The sequence below is a fragment of the Antrostomus carolinensis genome, unplaced genomic scaffold (genome assembly GCF_000700745.2).
Source record: "Antrostomus carolinensis isolate BGI_N321 unplaced genomic scaffold, ASM70074v2 scaffold2673, whole genome shotgun sequence".
In the NCBI taxonomy this organism is placed as follows: domain Eukaryota; kingdom Metazoa; phylum Chordata; class Aves; order Caprimulgiformes; family Caprimulgidae; genus Antrostomus; species Antrostomus carolinensis.
In genome coordinates, this window is record NW_010307247.1 from 35,011 (window position 1) to 61,403 (window position 26,393).

At 39.5% G+C, this 26,393-nt stretch overlaps 1 protein-coding gene across 1 annotated transcript in view; it reads left to right on the plus strand.

The window, feature by feature from the left end:
* The window catches only part of TYR (tyrosinase), a 51,744-nt gene that overhangs the window by 6,382 nt on the left and 18,969 nt on the right, over positions 1-26,393 (plus strand). The window contains exons 2-3 of the mRNA XM_010165363.1: positions 6,194-6,410; positions 16,691-16,838. Of these exons, the coding sequence (XP_010163665.1) occupies positions 6,194-6,410; positions 16,691-16,838 (365 nt within the window). The remainder of the gene's footprint in view (positions 1-6,193; positions 6,411-16,690; positions 16,839-26,393) is intronic.

Genomic DNA, 26,393 nt, shown 5'->3' on the forward strand with positions numbered 1-26,393 from the left:
TTCAAGAGTATATGAAGAATCAAATATAAATATACAGAGTCTTTAAAAAACTTTTTGTTCTACTATAGATACAGCACTTTTTCAAGTTCTGCCTATAAAAGCAAGCTCCCAAAGTACAGTTTGTTCTGTTGCAGATTATTTGGGGATTTCCTTACATTTTCTTTGTTAGGTGACTAAATGGTTTCTGGATGCCACTTAATCAGGATTAGATTACGCCAGACCCTAATGAAGCCAAAAAGGTAAAAAATAAACCTCTTTACAATTGCTGAAAGTTTTAATTCGGCATGAGGGCTGCACTTTAATGCTGTTCCCAAGCAAGAATGTGAGAATAAGTGGAGAAAGACAGAGAAAGGTAATGAATCAGTGCAAAATAAGTAATGGTTTTAAACTAAGAGAGAGTAGATTTAGACTAGATATAAGGAAGAATTTTTTTACAGTTAAGGTGGTGAAACTCTGGCCCAGGTTGCCCAGAGAGGTATAAGTACCCCATCCCTGGAAAAGTTCAAGGTCAGGTTGGATGGGGCTCTGAGCTACGTGATCTAGTTTAAGATGTCCCTGCTTACTACAGGGGGGTTGGACTAGATGACCTTGAAAGGTCCCTTCCAACCCAAACCATTCCATGATTCTATGAAAATCTCTTTTGGTCACATAGTGGGACCCAAGGCTCCAGTTCAGGAGTCTAGACTTCACGTAGGACAAATAAACACACGAGGATGTGTCAAAGAGGTCCAGGAAGTCCCCACATCATACCCTTGGGAGAGCTGGCATGGGCACCACAGATAAGCAAGTCATGTTGCTTTTTCTGCAGTCTGAAGTGGTTCTTCTAGGCTACATTAACCTGGAGCAAAACACTCTGAAAACATGCTGATATAGTTTCTGGACATGGTCAGACTCCTGCTTGGTGGGCTTAGAAGAGAAACAGAGCAAGAGAACAGCAGCTCTAAAGGAAGCAGAGGTATGGATTAACCCTTTGAGTGGCTGTCTTTCCCCAGCAAACTAAGGAACTTTAGATCATTTTGTAAGTGAGCAGCTATTTCAATACCATAGAAAATCACCTTTTCCCAAGTATTCAGATGTATATTACCTGTCTTGCATTTCCCTGTGAGTGCAGATCTAAGTCCAAAGCAACAACAAAGAATTTGTCACCAAAACCCCTAAAGCTTTGAATTTAAAAATAGCAGGTAAAGGACTGAACACTGATGAAGATGCCTGTAATGTAAATCACTTAATTTAGGCAGAGGGGCTAGTCTGTGCAAGCAGTTGCAAACTAAAAGACAAAAGGGTTTCCTATTTGCGAGAAGGTGCGAGACAGCAGCAGCGCGTCTGCACATTTACAGTCTGTTTTCTAAGAAACGATAGAAAGAGCTGTGCTAGAGATCTCAACTGCAGTGCACTGAGGGGTTTTTTTTTTGCTGGGTGCTACAAGGCCCAGGAGCGATGCTGCGTATTCTGGACTGCCATCTACTGGCATTTGCTCTGCTAACTACTTACATAAGCTTTTCCTTGGAGTATCTTCCTAACAATTTCCCTCGAGATGGTGAATTTATGCATGCAGGACAGCAGGCATTGGGTGCAATCTGAATATGAAGCTTTCCCCAAGGTGAACTGAGAAACTTGTTCAGGACTGTTCTGAAAGGAAACAAAGAATCATGTTTTAAAGCAGCGTGTTTCTAGTAGAAAGTAATCCCACTGAATGAAAAGAAGGCAATGATGTGACCCATTTTGTACGTGCTTTATGCAGATTACATCCAGAAAGAACCGTTTAACTGACCTATGTTCTGTTACCACTTACACATGACATGATTGATAAAACAGCAAATTATAGTTTCAAGATCAACCCATAATTTATATTGCCTAAGTTACATCTTTCTTTAAAAGGAACCTGGCTAATTGTATGGCTAGACTTTAATTTTCAATTTGGAACAAATAACAGAAGGTCACAGATAAGCATTTTAATCCCTGCCCTTCATGTTAACATTTCTTGACCATGAGTTCCTAGATGTCTTATAGCACCTGGCTTCTGTTTAGGATTAATTCTGTTAGTCATGTCATTAATGAAGGCTACATTGAGACATAAATCGAAAAAAAAAATAGCACTCTAACCATTTATAAGCCTCATTACATTTATGGTTGCATTAAAACCCACTGAAATGGATAAACAGAACAAAGGAGAAATGTTCCTTTGTTTAGATATATTTGAGCTCATTCTTGAAGATTCCCTGTCTAAATATCTGAGAAGAGAGTCTTGATTACCCTTTAGGACACAACAGGGATATATCCCCAGCGTAGTGGAGAGAAGATGAAAAGATAGGAGATGGCAGGGCAGAGAAGCCGGAAGAAGACTTGGACATAGTTAAGGTCCATAGGAAACAGAGTAAAATAGAAAGTCCACATGCATGTAGTTTCTGAGGCAAGTGTTCCACTTGGGTCGAGCTCTACCAGCCAAGACACACTTACCTTCTTCACTAGTACACTTCTAGGGACATAGGTCTGTGTATTCCTATAAACAAAGACATTACCCTCAGCCTGAATCATCCCCCTATTTTCCTTCTAATGGGAATAAACTCTCTCAGTAACACAAAATATTCATAAGAACTCCATAGCTATGCTTTGTGTTTATAACTGTAGGTCTCTCCCTGTTGCTACCTCTCCCTTCTTGGTAGGGATTCTTAAAAGGGACTTCTTAGAGGCACAATCCTGACCTCAGTCCTTGTTAGATGAACAATCCTGATCCACTTGGTAAGCTATTGGGGTGAATGTGCACATGAGACTCTCTGATGGACAACTACCTACAGCCTCCAAGGGAACCTTAGTAGTTTTAACAGACTAGGGTAGATTTCAGCTGGAGCAGTCTCTAAGGATAAATTTCTCTGATAAGCTTTCTTATCTCCTAAAAAAAAAAAAAAAAAAAGAGAGAGAGAGAGAATAATTTATGAATTATATTCATATTCAGAGGAAACATCATTTAAGAACTCCAGTTTCTTAGGAAATCTATGTCATATCACCAGGTCTGTCATACATTTTCTATGAATTTGTGGTCAAATCACTTAGAAAAAGATTCATCTAATCTCCTTCCAGTCATTCAAGAGTTAGTTAGACAGCAAAAGTAACTTGCTTTGGCTCTGTTTTTAGTCACTTCAGAGGCACATCCATGCCTCCAGGGCGTGATTCACTTCATCCTAATGCAGAAGCAGAGCATTAAGTTGAACACTCTTAATTTTGCTTCTCTTACTAACTGCAGTCCAGAGACAGTTTCCGCATTGATTTTTTTTACACATTTTATTTCATTGACTCAGTCAATGGAGAGAGTAAGGCACCCCTAGAGGTAAGTACATCTCACCTACCAGACATCTGGCTTAGGAGAGCTGAATCACACTCAGGAGATGCCTCTCTCTCTCTCTCTTGCCTGCAGAGGTTGTCCTAGACAGTGCTTCAATCTGGCAATTGTACACAGCTACTGCTGATGAAATGAATCTCCCACTCACTTCCTTCGCTAGCAGAAAATCTCATGTTCTTCCATCCTGTTCACAGCAGATATGGCTGCTTTCACTTACCTTCCTGTTCATTGTTTCAGTCCATGAAATAGAAGTACATCTCCAAGACGGAAGAAATATGGAGGTTTCACTGTTGTATATTTTCTCTCCCATGATGCCTCACACAATAATGAGACCTGTTATTTCTCCACACAAGGTTCTCATTAGCCATGTTGATTATCTGTTAACCACTGAGTTCTATATTTTGAAGCTTTCTCTGATGGTTTGGAGTTTTATTTGCTTTGGTAGATTTTTTCAGAAAAGAAGCTGTGTCGGATTTGTGGGGAAGAGTGGTTTTGGTAGCAGGGGAAGGGGCTATAGTGATGGCCCCTGTGATATGATTTGAAAAACTCCATTGGCTCCAAGGTGGACCCACCTCCAGCCCAGACTGAGCCAAATAGTGATAAAGAAACACCTCTTTGAATCAATATTTATAAGGGGAAGAACCAGTTTGGCAAGGAGGGAGAGAGCCATCAGGAAACCATTGTCTTGAACAAAAAAGATTATTGAGGACATGAGGAAAGAGGAGAAGAGGAGGAGACTGAGAACTTCAGACACCCAGATCAGCAAGAAGAGTAGAGGGAGGTAAATAGAGTCCTCTGAAGCCCATGGAGATTCAACAGCAGACCAGATACCCACATATAACGCATGGAGGACTCCAAGTCAGAGCAGGAGGCTGTGCCTGAGGGCAGTTGTAACTACCTTGAGATCTCAGGAAAAGCAGGACCCCAGAGATGCTCAAGGCAGAGCCAGAAGGAGGATGTGTGCCAGAGCAGAGCCCCATCTGCTGTCCATGAAGGTCCCCATGCTGGAGCTGAGAGCTGTACCTGAATAGATCCATGACTCTGTGGGATGCCCACATTGGAATACTTTGTTCCTGAACTCTTTTAGTCTGCAGGAGGGACCTCATGCTGCAAAAAGAAGCAGAGGTGAACTGACTGTAACCCCTATTCCCTGCCCCCTGTACCGCTGTGTGAAGAAGGTAGAGAAATCAGAAGCAAAGTGATTTGAGCCCAGGAAGAAGGGAGGGGTGGGGGAAAGGTGTTTCATGATGTGGTTGTTATGTCTTACTATCCTACCCTGATTGATGGGTAATGAATTAAATTGATTTTTCTTCCCCAAGTTGAATCTGTTTTGCCTGTGACCATAACTGGTGTGTGAGCCCTCCCTGTCCTCATTTCAACCCATGAGTCCTTTACTGTGATTCTGACTCCATCTCATTGAATAGGGGGGAGTGAGTGAAGGACTGCGTGGTCTTAGCTGAGGTGGTTTCACCACCACAGAAGCAAAACAGTAAACAGTATTGGTTCAGAGCCTCAGCCTCCCCTGAAAGGGATACAAAACAGCTTTGGGGATTTTTGAGACACTGTTGTTCTGTTTCATTTTCATAGACCCATTAACTGTACCATGACACACATCCACCAAACCCTCTAGTCTGATCTTCTCCATGTCATTGTATCATTATATTTTTCTCCATCCTCCATCCTGACTCCGTGTGAGATAAGTTCATGAATATAAAGTAGAAATATGAGCTAGTACTTGTACCCACTCCCTGTAGGTTTATTGTACCAAAATCTGAAACAAATCCTCCCCCTCGCTTCAATCACTTCTCTGACCAAGCAGTGACAGCTACTTTAAAAGTTCATGGTCACCAGAAGACCTACATCCCTAGGTAACAAATAAGTTATTGTGGCTTAAAAAGATATTGAGGAGCATCTTATTGACACAGTCTCTGTAGGCATGTTTAACCCATAGCAAATATGAAGCAGTTTGACTCAGTCAAAATTAGCTGACTACCATTTGAAGTTACATCGAACTACCTTGCTCTTCCAGAAGTCACAAATTGAACTGGCAGCTTCTACAGATCATCTGACAGATAATGACTCGTTTTGCCCTGGTAACTGGACTTTGCCTGTGAACCTAGAATATTTACATAAACGATGCTGGAGCCTGACAATATTTAATATCTGTACCCACCTCTCTGTTTAAGGTCCTTTCCCAACACCCATCACTACGGTATCTCAATTGGTGATATATGTTCATCCCCCAACTTCCTAGGAAGTAGAGCAGCATCTTTTCCCATTTTGCACATATAGCATCATCAAGACATAGTGACACTAAGTGCCCATTTAGTCTGACAAAGAACAGACATATATCTGCAGAAAATAAAAAAAAATATATATATTTTATATGTATACATTCCAAGTCAACAAATACCCCTTCTACTGTTTGGGGAGAAAAATCTGTGAATATGGCTTTGTTCAGTACTCTGTTGAAGCCAAAAATCCTCCATTTAGCAATCTGCAGCAGCAGATTTAACTCCATTTGTGTCCTGCTGCATTGGTAGGTAGCACTGAAATTAGTCTCAGTGAGTTTTCAAGGATATAAATGAGAATTGATGCCTTGGCCCATATGGCTAGTTTCAAATATAGATTAATGTATTATTTCAAAATGTGCACTGTAGTAGAGGGGTGTCTTCTATTAAATAATCCATCTTATATTAAAATCATACATAGAAAATTTTAAACTTAATATATAGTCTTGCAACAAACATTGCATTGTATATTTCTTTGCTCCTTTAAAAAATATTAATTGAAGTACCTCTTTTTACTTTTATTGTTTACAATTGAAACTCTGCTAATAGAAAGTGTTTTTTACAGGTAATTTGCACTCAGTCTGAAGAGTACAACAGCCAACAGGCTTTATGCAGTGCCACAGGTGAGGGGCCTATACTGCGAAATCCTGGGAACAATGATAAATCAAGGACCCCAAGGCTCCCATCTTCAGCTGAAGTTGAATTTTGCCTGTCACTGACTCAGTATGAATCTGGATCCATGGATAAAATGGCCAATTACAGTTTCCGAAACACTTTGGAAGGTAACATATTTTATTCTATCATGCCATTTCCATCTGTAAGTTGTTTCTTTCTCAGATTAGAGTCTTTAAACTCTGGGCAGTTTGAGCTGATGCCATAAAGAATCACATAAAAAGAAAAAATAAAAAAGTTATGCTTTCTCCTGGAATAGCAAGACAGAAAGAACCAGGTTAAGGACCTTATAAGAAAATAGAAACTATAAACAAGATTAGAGCCTAAATCCATCTTTTGGAAGATATTGTTTCCTGCTATAGTCAGCACCAGGCACAATAAAGAAATGAATCACTGCATAAAAGACTATCATCCGATAATATACATGATCATAACCATGTCCATGTGGGTTACATATTTGCCCTGGAATACACTGTCTTCCAGAGACAGGCTGGACAACAAGGGCAAAAAATTCCAAAGAATTTAGTTATTTACCTCAATTATCTAACAATCCAATCTGGTTTTAATGTTCCTAGTTTGTTAGTAGACAAGAGTTCTTTCCTGAAAGGAATAGTTATTCTTAATTGTCTGTCTACCCAATCTCTTTTGTACCTTGCTAAATTGCTAATAAGCAAGGATAGTGCATTATGTATTTATCAATAAATATTGCTATATATCAGCTGAATCAAGTATTATCTACACTTGATGTCCCAGAGATCTGTGCTTTCAAAGAACTATGCAAGGGCCAAAACAATGCAATACAGAAGTTGGTGTGAGGATAAGAAAGTTAAGCTTTTAATATGTTCAGTATTATTCTTAATGTAATGTGAAATACCATAAAGCTTTCTCCAGGAAAAAAGAAGTCAACCAGTTTCTGCTCCAAAAAAGCAGTCAAAGATGTGGAATTTGTTTCCTGAAGCCAACAGAGAATCCAGACATTTACTGACTCAAGCTTTGGGCACAGCTGCTCTTTCTGCCTCTGTAAAGGGGAACCACATGAGAAAAGGGAACTAAGCAAACAAGTAATGAAATAATGAGGTTCCACCATCATGTGGCTAGTATTGTAAACAAAACAAAAGCACAGCCTATGGAAGTTATGCAGAATCACGTATGGGTTTACTGAGAAGCAGAGTCAAAATGGGCCACTCGCTTACAAAGCTTGAATTTCAGTATCATGACTGCTCATTAAATAACAGTAACTCGATGAGTACTTGCAGAAAAAGGGTAAAAACTACTTTTTTGTCAATACTCAATCTAAACTGACAGCTAAACAGTGTCATAGATCAAGTATACCCTTTGATACAAATTGCTGCATTTTCATATTGAAAATAACAGTAGCTATTTGAAAAAAGGCAAAAACATAGATGTTTGAGAGAATTGCATAATGACCAGGAAAGCACCTACAATTCCCTGAGAGCCTGGAAGAAGTTATTTTAAGTAAAATCAGAATCAGTGTTTTGTCTGATTAATCTATCAAGTTCTTTCTCTATTACTGTCTCTTTGTCACATTAACACATTAAATTCATGGATAGTAAGTACAGTCACAGCTGGTCTTTGTTTATATCTCCCAGAGAGAGTCCAGTGGAGGCCACAAAGATGATTAGGGACCTGGAGCATCTGCCTTATGAGGAGAGGCTGAGAGAGCTGGGACTCTTCAGCCTGGAGAAGACTGAGGGGGGATCTTATAAATGTCTATAAACATCTGAAGTGTGGGGGCCAAATGGATGGGGCCAGGCTCTTTTCAGTAGTACCCAGTGACAGGACAAGGGGCAATGGGCAAAAACTGGAACACCAAAAGTTCCAGACACACCTAAAGAAAAAAATTCTTTACTGTGAGGGTGATGGAGCGCTGGAATAGGCTGCCCAGAGAGGCTGTGGAGTTTCCACCTCTAGACATGTTAAAAACCCTCTTGGATGCTTTTCTGTGCAACCTGGTGTAGGGACCCTGCTTTGGCAGGGGGGTTGACTAGATGATTTCCTGAGGTCCCTTCCAACCCCTACCATTCCGTGATTCTGTGATATCATAGTGTCATATGCCAATCACACTTGAAGAGGGTCATGCTTTAATCTGAATAACTGCAATGTCACTGCATCTGAAAGGAGCTCTTTTGAATCAAATTTTCCTCCAAATGAGTTATTTTGATCTATGTAACAGCCCTTCAGAAACTGAAGAGTTTTCATCCTTCTCTTAACAAAGGTTATGAAACTCCACTTCCTCACTGTGGTGAGCCCTCTAAATGCCACACAAGGCATGTCACAGTTGCCACTAATAGGTTCTAATGGTTTTCATGTGATTTAGACAGTTCTCCTAACAGACTGGGGAAAAAAATGCATGTTCTTGAGGATGTATGGAAGTCAGTTATGATTCAGAAGCCCTGCGGCTTAGGTAGCTACAGAAGCAGCATATATTATCTTGATCATAGTTCTGCCTGGCCTCTGAATGCATCCAGTTAGCTTAATGCAGAGGCAGGGCATGACTGTTTTGTCAGTCCATCTGGATGTGCCCTCCCTCTCATGCATTTTAGCCCTTTCAGAGCATCTGTAGGATCCCTCCTATGTGATTCTAAAAGTGAAGAAAAGACACTGAGCAACTCTTTTTCTCCTGGCAGTGTTGGTTGGCCTTTGCAAGTCCTAGAATCCATGTGAAGGGAGCCTGGGAAGCTGTAGCACAGTGAGGAAAAGCTCAGTAGAGTAAGACTGAGGCAATGAATATCCCCTCCTTAGAAGCTCTGTAGACATGGAACCAAAAACCCAGAACAAGTTGACATCAGATCCTCTCTATTCTAGGTGAAATCCTGTTAAGAAAGTGATCATGTTTGCTCATAGTCCAACTCCCATCACAATCACCAGATCCTGTATTGTTGTCTAACTTTTATAGCCTAGCTAAAGGAGACCTAGCGTGCTCAAGAGATGATATGAAAGAAAGTAAAGGTCAACAGGGTGATGTCAGCTTTCTTTCTGTAAGAATATTTCATGAGACCCAGAGACCACTGAAGTGAAACTGTGTCCACAGCATTCCATGATAAGAGACTTTTTTGGTGATGAGTCTGTCTGAGTCCAAGGCGGATGTGCCTCAGTAGGCATTTATCTATATTGCTATGGAGATGGAGCTTATTTCATCAGACATAATGTTATTCTGAGACAGATTTTTTTTTTCCCCTTTGAGGATATTTTATTTGTTAAACTGAATTGTTTCAACACTCAACTTTACACCATAGGACCGCAAACATTTCTGTCAACTAACTTACTTAGCTAACAAGACAGTGAACAGCAATGCAAAGCCAAGAATACATGGCTAATGTTGAAAAAGATGGTGGAAAGTTTTTAAACAAGTTTTACTGCCAAAAAATCCCATATTGTGTTTGCTCCTTTCTTACAAATGGCCTGCTTAGTTTTTTCTTGTGTGCAGATGCCAAGCTTAAACTGCTAGTTTGCATTTATTGCACCAGTGCCCACTTCTGTGTGACAACATTCTTACAAACCTGCTAACACTCTGTAGTTCCTAACATTTACTTCTTTTTCTAAGCAAAAAGGTTTTCAATCATTCTTTACTTGTTTACTCAAGTTTGTGCCAATACACTTAAGGTCAAATTCTAATCTCTTTCAGATCCAAAGTAAATCTAAATTTAGACTTTACTGAAGTTACTCTAGATTTACAAAAGATGACCAGAAACAAAACAGTAACTGTAGTTGAGTGGCTCCTTATTTAAACCAATGTGAGATTTGCTCCTCAGTTTTAGTTCTGTAAGGTAAAACACCTGTGATCACTTAGAATAAACAATTACATAGAACAACCTGTTCTGGGAAAAATTTTGTGCTCTTCTGTGCTTGAGTACACTGGAACAAAGGCAACAAATTTTTACCCTTTGAAAGGATAGGCAACAGCACCATTACGAGTAGATACCAACAATGCAAGCTGAATCTATATTTGACTAATAGAAAATGCTACTACAGAGACAGAGATTATGTTACTGAAGTGTAACCACCACAGCCATAAAAAGCAAAGGTCAGTGTTGTTAAATAAAACAACACCCCCCTGAGGCTGAGCACATGGGTTGCCCTCTCACTCTAGGACAGCCTAGTTTTTGCTTTGACTGAAAAACACCAGGTTAAAAGCAGTTTGCACATTGCCCCTTGAAATGGAAGCCATTATTTTAAACAGAATTTGTTCAATTGTGGCCCTGACTGGGGAACACTGTTGACTTCATTGGACACTTAATAGGTATAAGAAGAGAACAGAAAATCAGTCTAGTTTATAAGCATCAAGTGAGATCACAAATTAATTATCTGACTGCAAATGAAATAGTTGAGTTTCTTATTTGTTTAGTTCAGTTTTGGTATTACACCTTGAATACTACCTCCTCAGAAGAAGAGATGGCTGAAAAACTTAGAATTTCTTTTTATTTGTGAGCTAATTCCACATTTGAAATTATTTTATTCATAGCAACTTCAAATGAAAATCTAAGTTTTGCAAGAAGTGACAAAAGAACATTTTAAAAAATTCTAAAACTCTATCGCATTCATTATTCATGAATTAACTCATGACACATGGTATGAAGTCAAGCCATGTCATAGCATTCCACTGTCTGTCACAATTATTTATTGTTACTGCTGTTCTGTCATGAAATAATGGAATAAAACATCAAACATTTCAAAATGTAATTTCCTTTTAATAGGACATTTTCCTTTTTTTCTCAAATGACAAATTTAATCTGGAAATTTTTTTCAGCACTTTCACTTTGATCCACATAGCTAATAAAAAATGGGTTCTCAAAATGAAATTTGCCAACAGAAAACTTCTAATTAAAAAAGTTTTAGCAAACAGCCAACATTCCTCACACAGCTCAGACCCCAGCCTCTAGGAAAATTTATGCTGCACATAAAGTGCTATCAAGTTGCAGAGGGTCATTAGTATAGAAGTAGAAAGACTTTTCAGCCCAGTCCACAGTGAAGCTCTAGAAGAGATTTTAAGAAGAAAAAAAAAAAATATATATATAGTGACATGATTTTAACTAGATAATAGCAAACATTCATTTACTGCAGTCCTCTAAGCCAAATTCTGCAGATCTTGCGACTGCCTCACTCTAGAGATTATAATAATAACATTGCTTGAGAAAACATGTTAAGATTTAACCCCAAAAAATTTGCTGTGAGATTGATGATGGCACAAAAACTCCAAGAACATAAGCCAGAAGAACACCATTAAACTCAAAGATCAACAAGGATATGGCCTTAAAATTCTTATATCTGTATCTTTCTTCCTATTTTAAAGTAAATGCATCTATCGGACTTGAACTTCTCTAAAATGTGAAATCCTTATTAAAGAAAAAATCATCCCCAGAGAGAGTGGGACTAAGTATATCAACCAGTTGGACTCAGACATAGAATCACAGAATCAACATTTAGGTTAGAAAAGACCTTTAAGATCATCATGTCTACCCATAAACTTAATGTTGCCACGTCCACCCCTAAACCATGTCTGTAAGTACCAAATCTATAGGTCTTTTAAATACCTTCAAGGACAATGGCTCAATCACTTCCCTGGGCAGCCTGTTCCAATGCCTGATAACCTTTTCAGAGAAGAAATTTTTCCTAATATCCAATCTAACCCCCCCATGGTGCCGCTTGAGGCCATTTCCTCTCATCCCATCACTTATTACTTGGGAAAAGAGACAAATATCCACCCTGCTACAACGTTCTTTCAGGTAGTTGTAGACAGTAATAAGGTCTCCCCTCAGCCTCCTTTTCTCCAGACTAAACAATCCCAAGTTCCCTCGGCTGCTTCTCATAAGGGTTGTTCTCCAGCCCCTTCACCAGCTTCATTGCCCTTCTCTGGACACACTCCAGCACCTCAATGTCCTTCTTGTAGTGAGGGGCCCAAAACTGAGCACAGTACTCGAGGTGCAGCCTCACCAGTGCTGTACAGGAGGATGATAACTTCCCTGGTCCTGCTGACCACACTATTTCTGATACAGGCCAGGAAGCTATTGGCCTTCTTGGCCACCTGGGCACTCTGCTGGCTCATATTCATTCAGCTGTCAACCAATACCCTCTGGTCCTTTTCCTCTGGGTAGCTTTCCACTCCTCCCCAAGCCTGTACCATTGCCTTGGGTTGTTGTGACCCAAGTGCAGGACCCGGCACTTGGTCTTGTTGAATCTCATACAGTTGGCCTTGGCCCATAGATCCAACCTGTCCAGATCCCTCTGTAAAGCCTCCCTACCCTCAGGCAGATCAACGCTCCCACCCAAACTGGTGTGGTCTGGAAAACTTACTGAGGGTGCACTCAGTCCCCTCAGGGTGCAATATAAAAATTAGAATTTAACCTTTAAAGTCTTGACTGCCCTATCTGCTGGCCTAGGAAATAATACAAAACTAAAATTTATTTTGTCAAAAAAAACAGTTTTGCAATTAAAAAAAACACCTGCAAAACTATAATGAACAGCTCAGTGATGTTCGGGATGCCACAGATGTTAAGCAGTCTGCTTAGATAGAGGAGACAGGATTGTTGGACAGGTTCTTCCATTCCTGCAGCACTGATGGCTGCTAAATCTCCCTGAGATCTGCATAGCCTCTGCTAAGCAGATTTACAGGGCTTCAGTCAGTGGCAAGTGAGCAACTGAGGAAAATACTACCTGCTTTTAATATATAAAGCACTGAACTTGACTGATTGTACATGGACTTCTATGGTTTCCATTATTAGATTGTAAAATCCGCAGTTAATATAATTAAAGAGTCTATTCAAAGACATACCCCTGACCTAACTATATGTTCATTGTGAACCTCCTATATATCATCCTGAAAACTGTCAGGCAGCCTTAATTTTGATTGTCATTATTAGCTCCTCCTATAATAAACTTTGGGCTAAATCCCCATTTGATTTAATTTGGCTTGGCTCCAGTGAAGCTACTTCAAATCCACTGAATCAGTGTTGCTGATTTACAGCACTATGAGCAGGAACAGAATCAGGTTTATGATCTCTTAAAAAAGTGATTTTTCTCTTGTTGAAATCACTGGTAAAACTTCAGTGATGTATGCCCTAAAGGATATTTCTAATGCACCATAATTAGATGAGGGTTTAAAAGGATGTCTGAATGCTACAGCTTCCTATAGTGGCCAGCCGATTTAACATCAAGGACAGTCCTGCTTCTCTATGCAATCTCCATCCAACAGCTGGTCACTCTCCCTCCTTTTTTTCTACCAAGACCAGTTTCCATCATACCCTTTACATGAAATACTATATCTCAGTAGCCTGGGAAAACCCTGACATCCTACACTCCAGAGTAGTTTTCTGCCAGAATTGAAGGACTGACGAGGTGTAGTGAACACATGGGAGATGAAGGCGCAGCACGGGGCAAGGCAGGCGGAGGTCCCTATCTAGGGGCAGGGAGCTCTTACTTCAGCTCACTCTGCTGTAGATCTGTAGCCTCATATTTGCTGTAGAGGTGATTTTACTGCAGCAACCTCAGCAAAGTTTCCTGTACTCTGAAAAAAATGCTCTTGTTTTTACATATTCCTTTTAATTGGCTCTACTCCATTTCATAGTATGTCATCCTGAATAGCTGATTGTACGTAAGTCTTTTGAAAAATCTGAGAGAAAAGAATAAGACTAATAAAATAAAGTGACATCACATTCTGGTTTTATTCCTGCTAACTCTATGATTTATATGGAGTTTTCATAACAATAAATCAGATATTAGAATTTTTCATGTGCATGGTTAAATGTGATGTCACCTTTGAACTGACTGAATGCACCTCAATTAACTGGGAGCTGGAGGGTGGGGTTGCTAAAGCTGTCCCAGTTACAGAGCGTTGGTTTATTAAGATAAATTGCTCATGTGCAGATGTTTCATGAGAAGTTATCCAGAGACAAAATGAGTATTCTGTATATTTTTTTATTAGTTATTAGATCAAGTGTTTGCAATGCATTAAGATATTTTAAGAATTATCCCAAGTTTGATACAAACAATCTAGGCTTCTGGCTAGACTCTGCATAAAATGCAACTGAATTTAAGTGGAAAAGTTGTTTCAGAATATAGATATATTGATATCTAGATATCTATAAACAATCTATCTATATAGGTAGATTGTTTTCTATTATTATAGTTAATATTCACAGAAATTTCCTAGCATTGCTACACCAACAAATACCAAAGGTCATGCGCTATGGCTATCACCAAAGGTGGCCAAAATTGTTGCCATTTGTTCATTTCAGTTCTGGCCAGACTGTCAATGTACCTCATTCTTCATAGGTAATATTTTGTTCTACCTTTTCCCCTGATTGACAGCGAGGTAATATAGCATTCATCATCAAGCACATTTCTGTGGGTAAGGTTTTCCCTTTGAGAACTTCTGCCAATTGCTGTTTATCTCAATATGCAGTGTCTTCAGTAGTCCCAGTCCACATCTAGTGTACTTAAAACCTGCAGTTATCTGTAGGCGTTAACACGTTCCTCCTTCTCTCCTAAATCCAGACTTACTCCACCCTGAAGTCTTAAATTTTTCATTATAAGCCAACTCTATCTCCTTCAATTGTCCTGATTATGTTTTCTACTCTGACTTCCCTTGAATTTCTCAAAATCTTTGTCATACTATTACAATCAGGAAGATTGATGGATAGTATGGTATATTGGCTCCTAGGTACCACAGTTATGATTTTATCCTTATTATAACTTTCAGTGTTTTTATGCCAGATGTTTTTCCCTTGTTTGAAGAGGTTAACAGACAAGGCTAAGCCCAATGAAAGAATTTAGAGTGACAAGGCAATTTCACAGAGATCAGAGTCCCAGTGGAGTCTAAAATTCCAGTTTCCATGTTCATAGAGTATGACTCTACTCATAAGGTATCTCTTTCTATGTCTCAATTAATACTTTGTGTCAATCAAAGAGGAGCAAATCCAAAGAACAAAACTGTTGGTACTGAAGATCTGACTTCCATATTATACATGAGGGTTTTACCTCAGAAGAGATTCTTTCCCACTAGCTCCAGTTTAGTCCCATGAACTGAACGCACACTGATAATTGGTACATTTTTGGTTTCCTCCAAAAGGAATCCAGCTTGCAAAGTCAGAAATTGCCCTGTGATGTGAGTCACAGTGGGAAACAGAAGGACTGTTGGGAGATTAACTTCAAAAATATGTTGCTGATCCTCATTCAAATGCTAGCTCTTGGTCCAGATAAGTAAATAAAGCACATGTTCAAAATGTGTGAGGCATTTCCCAAAGAGCTAAGATCTTTTCGCCACCTTGCAGACCTGATAAACTGTAACAATATTGGGAAAACCCTGAGGACTGGTACAACAAGCATATGGTGCACAGACTTTTTTATTCGATTATTTAATTGCAAAGATGTTTTACTATGTTTCCACTATACTTCCTCATCCTACATCTTACAGAAATTGTGAGAACAAGACATCTTCAGGAACCAAATCAAAGAGAGAGAACAGAGAGGTTTTGTAGCATCGATTAAATAGTAGAACTAGCATTAGGTAAAGAAATAGATGGGGAGAACAATGTATGTTTCTGCTTTTATTCTTCTGGAATATCCCAGAGAAGGATCAGATGGTTATGTTTACTTTTATTAGCGGTTCTTACAAGTAGGGAGGAAGCTTGGCTATCAGGATGTTGAGACGGGCTTCCAACATCAGAGCAGAGGCATGGGCAGGCTAACAAAACAGAAACCAATGGAGATACTAATCTAGTATTTCCTATGTGAAGGCTGGTCTGTGTGACCTCTTCTCAAAGCCCATATTTTAAGTGCCCTCCAAAATAACAGCAATCCACAGACTTTCATCCTGCAACCCTTGACTGTGGACGATTATCAATTATTTACCAAATACTTCCATAAAGATTCTAGCTCGTATTTTGTTGGCTGCTATCAATAAAAGAAAGTGTTCTATAGAGACAAACGACATTAAATGGATGATTATATTATTAGATGTAATAGCCTGTTTTATCTTAGGAATGTATAAGTATAAAGCTCAAAAATGAAAATCAAGTGGACAAGTTTTTTCAACATGAATAAATGTACAAACATAAATATCTGCAGGGATTTTGATGCCTTTTAACAGCCAGATACAATGGACAAAAAAGTTTAAAAATATAAAGCAATTAAGCAATACATTTGCTGATATGCTGCATTAGCTACATGGCAAGAGTTTTATTTTATCTTATTCTAATTTCATCTTTGATATGTCTTTGAAATATATTAGCACCCCTTTACATGTTTTCCTAAGCCCTTGTCTAAAAAGCTGAACATAAATGACGTGAAAGTAGGTACTTTGATCTTCAGTCTCACTGGAAAAATAATTATATGCATTGTCATATCAGCATATGATTTCCTCTTGAATATACAGGCTTTGCTGATCCACGGACTGCAATATCAAACATATCTCAAAGCGGTTTGCATAATGCACTTCACATCTACATGAACGGCTCCATGTCCCAAGTACAAGGCTCTGCAAATGATCCTATCTTTGTACTACATCATGCATTTGTTGACAGGTGAGTTTAATTCTTCTTAGTAAACCTAATTTATTTTGTGTTTTTCCAGTGTGCTTCTCACATTTCAAAATTGCAAATATTTTACATGCCTTTACATGCACAGCATTTTCACACACGTACAATTAAGCTCTGCTATTATTTGAGAGCAAGTGCCTTTCCTAGCCTGACTGTATGTTCACTGGATTAAAAATAATTTGAAAAGTTGACAAATGCATTAAGCTTTTATTACCAAGGTAAAAATAGTTCTTCAATGACGTCATAGTGATTAATATATATGGATATGTATGTCAGGAAGTTTGGACCAAAAATGTGTGACTCATTTTAACACAACTATAATCAGTTGGAGCAATTCCTTTGCATTCTGAATGTCAGTGCTGTTTTAATTTCTATTCCATAAGGAAAATCCAAGTGTGCTATTCATAAATAAAAAAGAAAAAAATCTGTATTTCAGTGTGACAAACAAAATTGTGACTGTCCCTTGACGAAACAGAAGAGTACAGCTGTGCAGAATGAAAGGAAAGCAAACAGAAGAATATAATGTTTATTAATAAGAAAGGGTAGGGGAGCACAGTTTTGCAAGAAGGGAATGAAACTGCTACATTAAGGACATTCCAAGATATAATGGTGACCTTAAAAATTTCTGTGTCACTATAATATATGCAAATGGCTACAAAAAATTTACTGTGGACTGCATTACACCCAACCGTGTTTATTCTTATAATCTTCTTCTATTTTCCCACCATGCACTGACCATGAGGTGGCTACTGCAACGCTTAGAACAGAAGAACCATTACTCTGAACAAACTTTTGTGACTCTCTCATAAATTTGTATGCTTAGAAGCCTATTGACTGAGATTCTGCCTGCATGCAGCAAGGCACTTATTCAGATGAAAACCAAAATAGTTTCCTTATTTGGGTCACTGAGGCATGCAGCACAGGAAGGATGCAGATTACATCTTGCAGACATCATCTTGCAGTGAAGTTCTCTAGCTTTAGACAGTCCACATTAAAACTCTCATATAAACCTTTATCCTTTTAATGAAAAAGGATGTAAAAAATGTAAAAGACACACATTTGAAGTTGGACTTTTTCTCTTTAGTTTATATATTTAATGAGCCTAATGTTTGTATTCTTCATACTTCACCTGTCCAGAAATAGAGCATTGAGTCTAAGCAGGTCACCCAGGCATCAGTGCAATGATTCCTTCAAAGGGTGACCCACCTGTCTTCTGCTCCTAATACCATAGGGTATAATTAACATTCTGGAGGTGTCAGTTTTGAAATTCTTCTCTGTGAAAAGCTTTTCTTCAGAACATTTTAGAAGTTAAACAGTGTAGCTTAGTAGTGATTTAGCAAAACCACTCATTGACTGCTTGACAGGATGGATGCACAACGGTTCCAGTAGTGGTTAAAAAATGGATCAAATGAATATTCAGAAAAAAAAAGAACGCAGAAGGAAAAGCATTATGCTCTTCAATATCAAAAGAATTGTTTTCCTTAGACATTGGCACTTGTGTAACACCTATGCATTACTTAGCTCTCACTTACTGCATGGTTTAAGTAGCACCTTGGTCTTCATGCTGCCCCCTCCCACAGAGGAATTTCAGTCATAGTCATTACAACATTATGATTTTCATAAATGTAGTGGTTACCCATTTTAGAAGGCAAAATTATTTGAGAAAGATAACATCATTAAATCCTACTAGCGTTGAGGAAATAAATCACTGCACAGGCACTGTGGGGGCAGTACAGCTATCCATGATGCAACCTCACCCCATCTGTGGCAAAAAAAATGTTACCAGTGCTCTGCAGCTGCTGTGTATATGGGCCTTAGTACACATGGATGTAACAACTGATCATAATACTGCCTTTTGTATAAGTGACAGAAATGCATTAGCATGATTAGGGTTACTTAGCAGCCTTATCCATGACAGATTAATCATGCTTTTAGTTATAATTAATAAGTAGGTGACTGATAGGTACATACAGTACATTTAAAAAAAACCCTCTCCTACATAGACTTTAAATCTGAAGGGCTGCAAAGTTCTTTTCCGAGAAGCAAGCAAGAACATAAAGAATAGAGGAAACAGAGGAAACAGTCTCCACAGCAGCAGAAGCGGGTTTGGGGGGAATTTTTTGTCCATATCAACTTTTCTCATTTTGGCAGAAAGCTTCTGAGCTAATTGCTATCACTACCATCATCCAATGGGCTTTTAACTAACTTCTAAACTAAACCTTCTGCTGAGGACAGCATTTCCAGGCTTTGATGAGCACATGGAATATTGCGAGACAGGGGTTTACTGCCAAAGGGTGTAAAAAGACTGGACACCAGCAATCACAGGTCTGCTGGGTCTTGTAAGAGCAGGGAATGGCTCTGTGTCACGAAATCAAGAATGTCCAGCACTTCAAGCATCCATGTAGGACCCAGAAGACGGATTCCTCACTCCACTGCAAATTCCTTGGGTAAAACTGAGTAGTTTACTCTCACAAAATCACATCTCCTGGAGATGTGTTTCCTTCCCATTGATTCCAACAAGGGGTGCCTAAAGACTTTTGAGGAGCTGTTGATCTGAGGTTCAGCTAACCCATCTGTAAAGTGGGTGATATTAGATGCCTACGCAACAGGGATGCTGTCAGGGTAAATGCATTAACGACTGTGAAATGCTCAGTTACGACCATAATAGGAGTGATAGAAGTAAGGCAATAGATCATTGGAACTGATTTTACATAGAAACATATGGTACAGAGGAGGATAAACAAGTGTATACGGAGTCTGCTGACAGGTGTGAGCCAAATGTTAGGAGCTGCTTTCCAAACTGAGCAACAGTCAGCCTCCCATCTGCTACCCCCCAGCCTTTCCTACCTGCGTCTGATGCACAAAATGAGTGACGGATGGACAGAGCAGAGGTGTAGTTGGGATGTCTCAGGTGAAAAACAAAGTGTTTGCTTAAAAATGTTTCCCATTTTTTTTTAGGTCATTCCCTTTCAGCAGTGCAGAAGTATGAAGGTGCCCAGGCAACAGCTTTCTTAGCAATGATAAATCAAGCTCCTTGCCTTTTTATTTGCTAGCTAGAAGACCTAGGGATCAAACCCCAGTGCTTGGTAAAAGTAGGTGACCACCCTAAAATTATTAATTATTAATTGAATGTTTTAACAAAAAGAAAAAAAGAAGAAAAAAGATGCAATAAAATATACATTCAGCAAAAATGAGAGCTTTTTTAGCTCTCTGAAGCATTTATCTTAATTGCAAATCTCTCTGCTATTCAGATATGCTCTACAGTCAGCACAAGGGAATAACAAGGGAGGAGTCAACCCACTCAAGCTGGAAGGAGCAGCTGCACAAGCACTGAAAGCAAGGGCCCACAGTCCCACTTGAGCTCACTGGGGTGTTTTCATTGCTCTGAAATGGAATACTTTCCTCTGTGCTGACTCTTTCAGACCCTCCATCACTGTAGCCACATAGTATTTTCATCTGTTCTCCTCCACTTCTGTCCTCTGTTTCTTCCATCTTTCTTCTTTGTTCTGTACCTCTGTACTCACATCCCATCCTAACAATTTCCCTCTCAAACCACAAGATAAACTAAACAGCAATGGGGAAAATAAGTTGCCATTGAAGATAACCATGCTACTTCATACTTGTACGGCAGCTAATGCGACAAGGCCCCTGTCTCATCTCATTTCTAAGTTCCACAGTAATGGACAAGGTTTATTACACTAATATGGATGATTTTCAAGGGCCCTGACTGTTAAATAAGCAATTTAGAACTGATTTTGTAGAGAAACACAATAGGGTGTAGCCTTTCAGTCTCCTGCATCTCTAAAGCCTAGTCTTGTGTAGACTATTTGTACAGCTAGACCCAGATTGTCAGGTACCACTGCAGTATCTTTTTCTCCAGCTTGCATGAGTAACCACACAGCTCAGAATACTGCTGCAAGCATCATTGCATCAACCAAATGCTCTTCCCAGGTGTTCTTCTCTGTTCATACCCTTCTACCATTTCTTTCCTTTCTGTCACAACAGATGAACTTCTGGTCTCTTTCTTCAAGGCCTTTCACTGCCCATCCCCAAATTATTCCTTATTTATTGTTAAGGAACTCACTGATCCCTCCAATAAGTTCATTATATCAATATCGTACATTTGTTTGACATTCTGACAATTCCCTCCATTCTCCTACTGGCTGGGCATTGTTCACCCTACACATCCACAGATTCAGCCACTGTTCTTCCCTTCAACATGACACTTGCAGAAAAGCTCAGACATTAGTAAACTGAAACCTTTGCTTAGTGGGTGGACAATTGCAGTCCCACTACATGGTTGCCTAGTCCTCCTCCCATCTGTTTGTATCTATCTGTTATCCTTCAGCCTCTGTGCATATTATAAGCTTTGTCATTAAGGGGCTGTCTAATTGTGCTGGTCTATGCAGCGCCTGGCATGTTCTTAGCTTCTGACTTTGGCCCTCAGGTATCAAAGAAACCTGAGCAACAGGAAACAGCAATCAATTGCTTCATTTACAGTTGTATGAAATGGCAACTACAAGAGGCAGCTGGACATCCCTACACTGATCTTGTTGCTTCTGTTACTCTTTTGCTCTCTATCACACAGGACTAAATTCTTGCATCAGAGACAAATCTTCAGGGATGGGAGAGGGTGTGCATATTTGTCTGTGCACAGACTGCTAAAGGAAATCCAAGTCAAGCAAAAGGTCACAGAGGGAATGGAGACACTCTCATTTACAGTCACTTACATACATGCACACTTCCAAGTGGGTGCAGGAGAAACTCTCCTACGCATCAGCTTCAGAGCACAATGAAAATGCCACTAATTCTGTCTGATCAAGGCAAATGTCTCCATGCTGTTCAGCAACAGCAGCTGCCATAGACTCCTCTGCAGGATGCTAAAATAACCTCTTTTTGCCTCAGTGTCAGGCTGGAGCTCAAGCTTTAGGAAAAACCAGACTTCGGCTTATCTGAGAATCTAACAATAAAATGTTCCTTATCACATTGCTTATCAGTAATTGTTAAACTGAAAAGCATGTATGGAACAATCTGTTCAAAAATATATTTGAACCCAAAATCTACACATCCTGGTTTGTATGCTAGCAATGTTCCATTCCGTAAGCCAACTTTATGGACAATCTCAGTCCCTGTGGACTCAATATACTTCACCTTCAGTCCATTTCTTTCTTCCGCTCAAAAAAAAAAGAATTAATTTAGCATTATGTCAAAAGTGATTTTGTTGAAAAATACTTTAACAAGTGGAAATTTTATTTTCACTCCTAGGAGATGTCAAAATAAAAGCTTCTTAATTTTACTCTGTTTTTGAAACAGAACATTTTCATTTTCTCTTAAATGTCATCTCTGGATTTTTAAACCAAAAAATGGCATGAAGTTGTTCTCTTGTTTTGAAATGTTGACAGGAAACAAGAATTTTTTTTAGCAGTTAAAAACTATTTGCTTCAAGAATTTGAAACATTTTGAGTGAAAGCATTCAAAAGGAATTATTAGAAATTCTTGTAAGGCAATACTAGATTTACAGATTTGTTTAATATATGAAATAAGATTCATTCCTTACCTTGAACTGTCTCCAGTGGGAGACAACACAGACAAAGCATAAGACCAGGGAAGTATTATTGGTATTTGGAAACTTAGAGACACCAAAACAAGTGACTTAAGTACAGTTGAGATAGATTTTGTAATACAATGATATATCAGCTAATAATAAAGCAGTATAAAACTGAAGAAGTCACTGCATAAACACTAAGCGTATGATTAATTTTCTCCCTTGATATGGGCACAGCAGGACTCTCACTGCTCTTTGAGGTATGTTTGCAAAAAAATTATGACACAGCCTAAAAGTCATATTTTTCTGGAGCTGGATGAACTATGGCTTGGAGCTATGTGAAATCTGTTAGACAAAGGCAGGTCAAGCGGCTGCCCCTGGCAGTATGCCTCCTCCCACAGTAAGAGTAAATCCACAGTGCTTCTACATCATGTCAGCTCAGAATCCTAATGTCTGTGCCAGGCACTGTGTCCTCACAAGTGCCTGCATAAAGGCAATGGGTGAGCTGAAGTTACCTCCATAATTGTCCCTGGTATGAAGGTGAAACATGGTTAAAGTCCTTCCACTCAGTGAAACCATGAATAACACTGGCCTACTCCTATGCCCAGGGGTAAGCAAGTATAGCTTTTATGAGCAAAGACCCATAGATTTGCTTCTCATCTAGGGGTGTTTTGCAGCACTTCCAGAACAGAGCTGAGCTGATGTTGTGTAGCAGGACAGCCCCTAATGCTCCCATATACTACTTTGCCTCCTAAAAGCTTTTGCATTTTTTTAATATATCTTTTGATATCTGGCAGCTGAGTGAAATCTTGTGGAAGCTGGTGGGTGTTATAGTCATTTCTTACTCAGGATACATGTCCATAACCTTTAGATTGCCTTTTGAAACTAAACATCTGGACTATAAAATGCTACTGCATTAAAAAAACAAACAAACAAAAAAACAGAAAACAAAACAAAACAAAACAAAACCTCCCATGTTCATGGTGTGCCTGATGGGATGGGTGGGATGGTATCAGTGGGGACTGTATGGTTTCAGTGGGACTGTATGCATATGCTGAATGCATGCAAGATGGATAAAGAAGCAGACAGGGAAGGCAACAGGAAGCCAAGGACAACTGGAGAAGCACTTAAATGTGATCATTGTAGAGTAGTAGCACAGTATCCAAAGAAACCTCCATAAACTTTTACCTGTAGGGTTATGAATAGTGAGGGGCACTGCAGGAGATTACCTTGGCCCTCCTATCCCAGAGAGCTGCCTTGTCCCCTGGTTCCTGGCCGAGTGAGGGCATCACCAGTGGAGCTGATATCCTACTTACACCTTAACTACCTGTTAATATGTGGGTCTGCATCAGAGCCATGGCTTGCAGAGCTGCTGGTTTCTCCTAAGGAAACACTTTGGCTAAGCTGTACTCTTCTTGAGCTACAATGCAGACATCTTCTTTTAGATGTCTGCCCCACCTATAGTCAGTAGATACTATAGTCAAAGAATCACTGACTAGTGACCAGTGCAGCTGCAAAAGTCTCTGCTGAGGCATCTTTTTTTTTCTTCTGATTGCATGAGTCCAAAAATATTTCTTTTTACCTCTGCACAACACCTAGTACAGAGGGTTCATTTAAACTCAAGTTTAGAAATAACTATAATACAAGGAAACATTACCTCCAACTGGTATTTGGAAACCTAGAGCACATAGCACATGTAGTGCTTAAGGTGGATGACCCATTACTTCTGTATGCAATAATACCAAGGCTGAGAAAGTTATCTCTCCACCTCCAAAGCCCTCAGGGGAATTAATTACATTTTTGCAATGCATTCTGGGTGGCCTGTCAGATCTCTTCTCCCTACCTTGCATATATTACATGTCCCCTGCCAGCAACAGAGCCCCGATCAGCTGGCACAGGTACATCCCACCAGCAGGCTCTGCGACACAGCAGCAAGGTAGCTCAGCTCTTGCCTTTCTTTGATGCTTCACAAAATAAACCTTGTTACCAGCAGCTGCTGTGCTGGAACCCACCATGTCACAGAAACCAGCTCTGTTTTACAAGGAGGGACATCAGAGGAAGAAAACTGCTCTCCAGTAGAGTATTTCATATGAGGGTGGGCCAGGAGTGACTTTGGTCACAAGCTTTATTGGCACACACAAACTCCTACGACAAGTATGAGATACAGAACAGATCAGTACTGAAGGGGTGGGAAACTCAAGCAAGGAAATTTTTAGCAGTGAAAGTAGGGAAGGATTTGTCTTAATTTCAGTTCCCCATGGAGATGTCTACAAACGTGCTGGAGAACATATACACCCTCTGTTACCACAAGGCCTTGCTTGGCACATAACTGGAGCTGCTAACCTTCCCCTCTTAACCTCTCAGGCTTAGTAGCATGTTAACCAGAGCTACTCAGCTTGTTTGAGGGAGCTGACTCACTCAAAGTGGGCTCAGTATGTGGGCAGAGTGAGTTCACATCTATTGCAAAATACCATATAAATATATCCATGGAAAACAGAGTGTAAGTGGGAAGGTTGGGGTGTTGCTGAGAAACACAGCCCCCCAGTATCTTTCCTTTGATATCCCTGTGTCTTGGGCTGAAAGGCAAAAACATACACCAAGATACTGGAGCTGGACTCTAACATCTACTTCAGTAAGCCTAGGCAGTTCCTGCTGCTGCAAAGAACCCCAAAGGGAAGAAGGAACAACCTTGGAGGGTCATGCCACAGGTCCATCTAACCTGTATCACGGTTAGAGTGGTGACCAGAAGCAAAAGCAAAGAAGTATAAGTTTAGAGTAACCCCCCTCTAGAAGACCTCCCTGCTTTGCCCATTGAACAGACAGTGGCCGAGTCTATGTAGAACACTTGAATTTGCATCTGTGTCTAAATTAACTCACACTCTTAAACAAGTTCTCTGACAATCCGCAGATATACTATACAGAATCAGAGACAGAGAGTAATAAGGACAAGGAACAGGCTCTGGAGATAAATGTTCTTTTTATCGATTAAGCATATATAAAACCTATAGTGCTGCTGATCCACTTTGCTTTAGGAGAACAGCAAGAAGAAGGTTAAACAGACACTTTCTGCATTATATGTGAAATATAGTAGTTGGCAATCTCACTTGCCACGTCATTATTCAGGCTAGATGTTTGTAATGACCCATTCTGCTCTTAAAAATCAATAACATAGGAGGTTCAGTTCAAATAGTCCCATTTAAAGTGCATGTTTCATATCACTGTTACTGCAAGTGTTTAGTTCAGCCAACGCAGTTATAGAATGGATCACTTTGTACACTACATATTATGCAAATGATTAGTGGTTTTTAAAAGGAAAGGTTATTTTGCCCTGAAACTTGGCAAGAGCAATATAGTTAGTCTTCATCTATTCTCTTAACCCTGGAGGAGGAGAAAGCTCTCTCTGTGACACAGCGATCAAGACCAGCTCTGATGCAGTCAGCAAGCATAGTGTTGAATTTCCTTCCTGCAGCACTTCTGCAATAATAGCTGCTGTAATTGTTCAAATTGTAAAAAATCACAGGAAAACATGGTACTTTTCTCACCCACATGTTGCTACCTTCTATTCATCAGAAGAAATTATCACTTTGCTACCGTAGATGTGATTTATATATTACATGCCCTTGTGAACCTTAATAATGACAATCTCTCAGTCTCAAAAGAACTGAATTACAGAGCACAGGAGTGGGTTACATAGAGTCAGTCCAGCTACCTCCACAGCAGTCCATTTTAATCTGCTTGTTATCTTTCTCTTCAGAGGAAACTAGTTATTAAACTTTGGAGCAGCTGGCATTTGTACTATCTTTTTCTTCAAGTGATGTTTTTCTATTGGCTGCAAATTGTGGCAAAGATGAACATGAGAAATTTAACACAGGATATAAACTCCATCAATTTTTTAATTTTTTTTTTTCATGCAACACATGGTTGCATTTGTGTTTCCTTATTTACAAAGCACAGAGGATACTCCATCATCTCTCATACATACCTTTGGGTTTTGC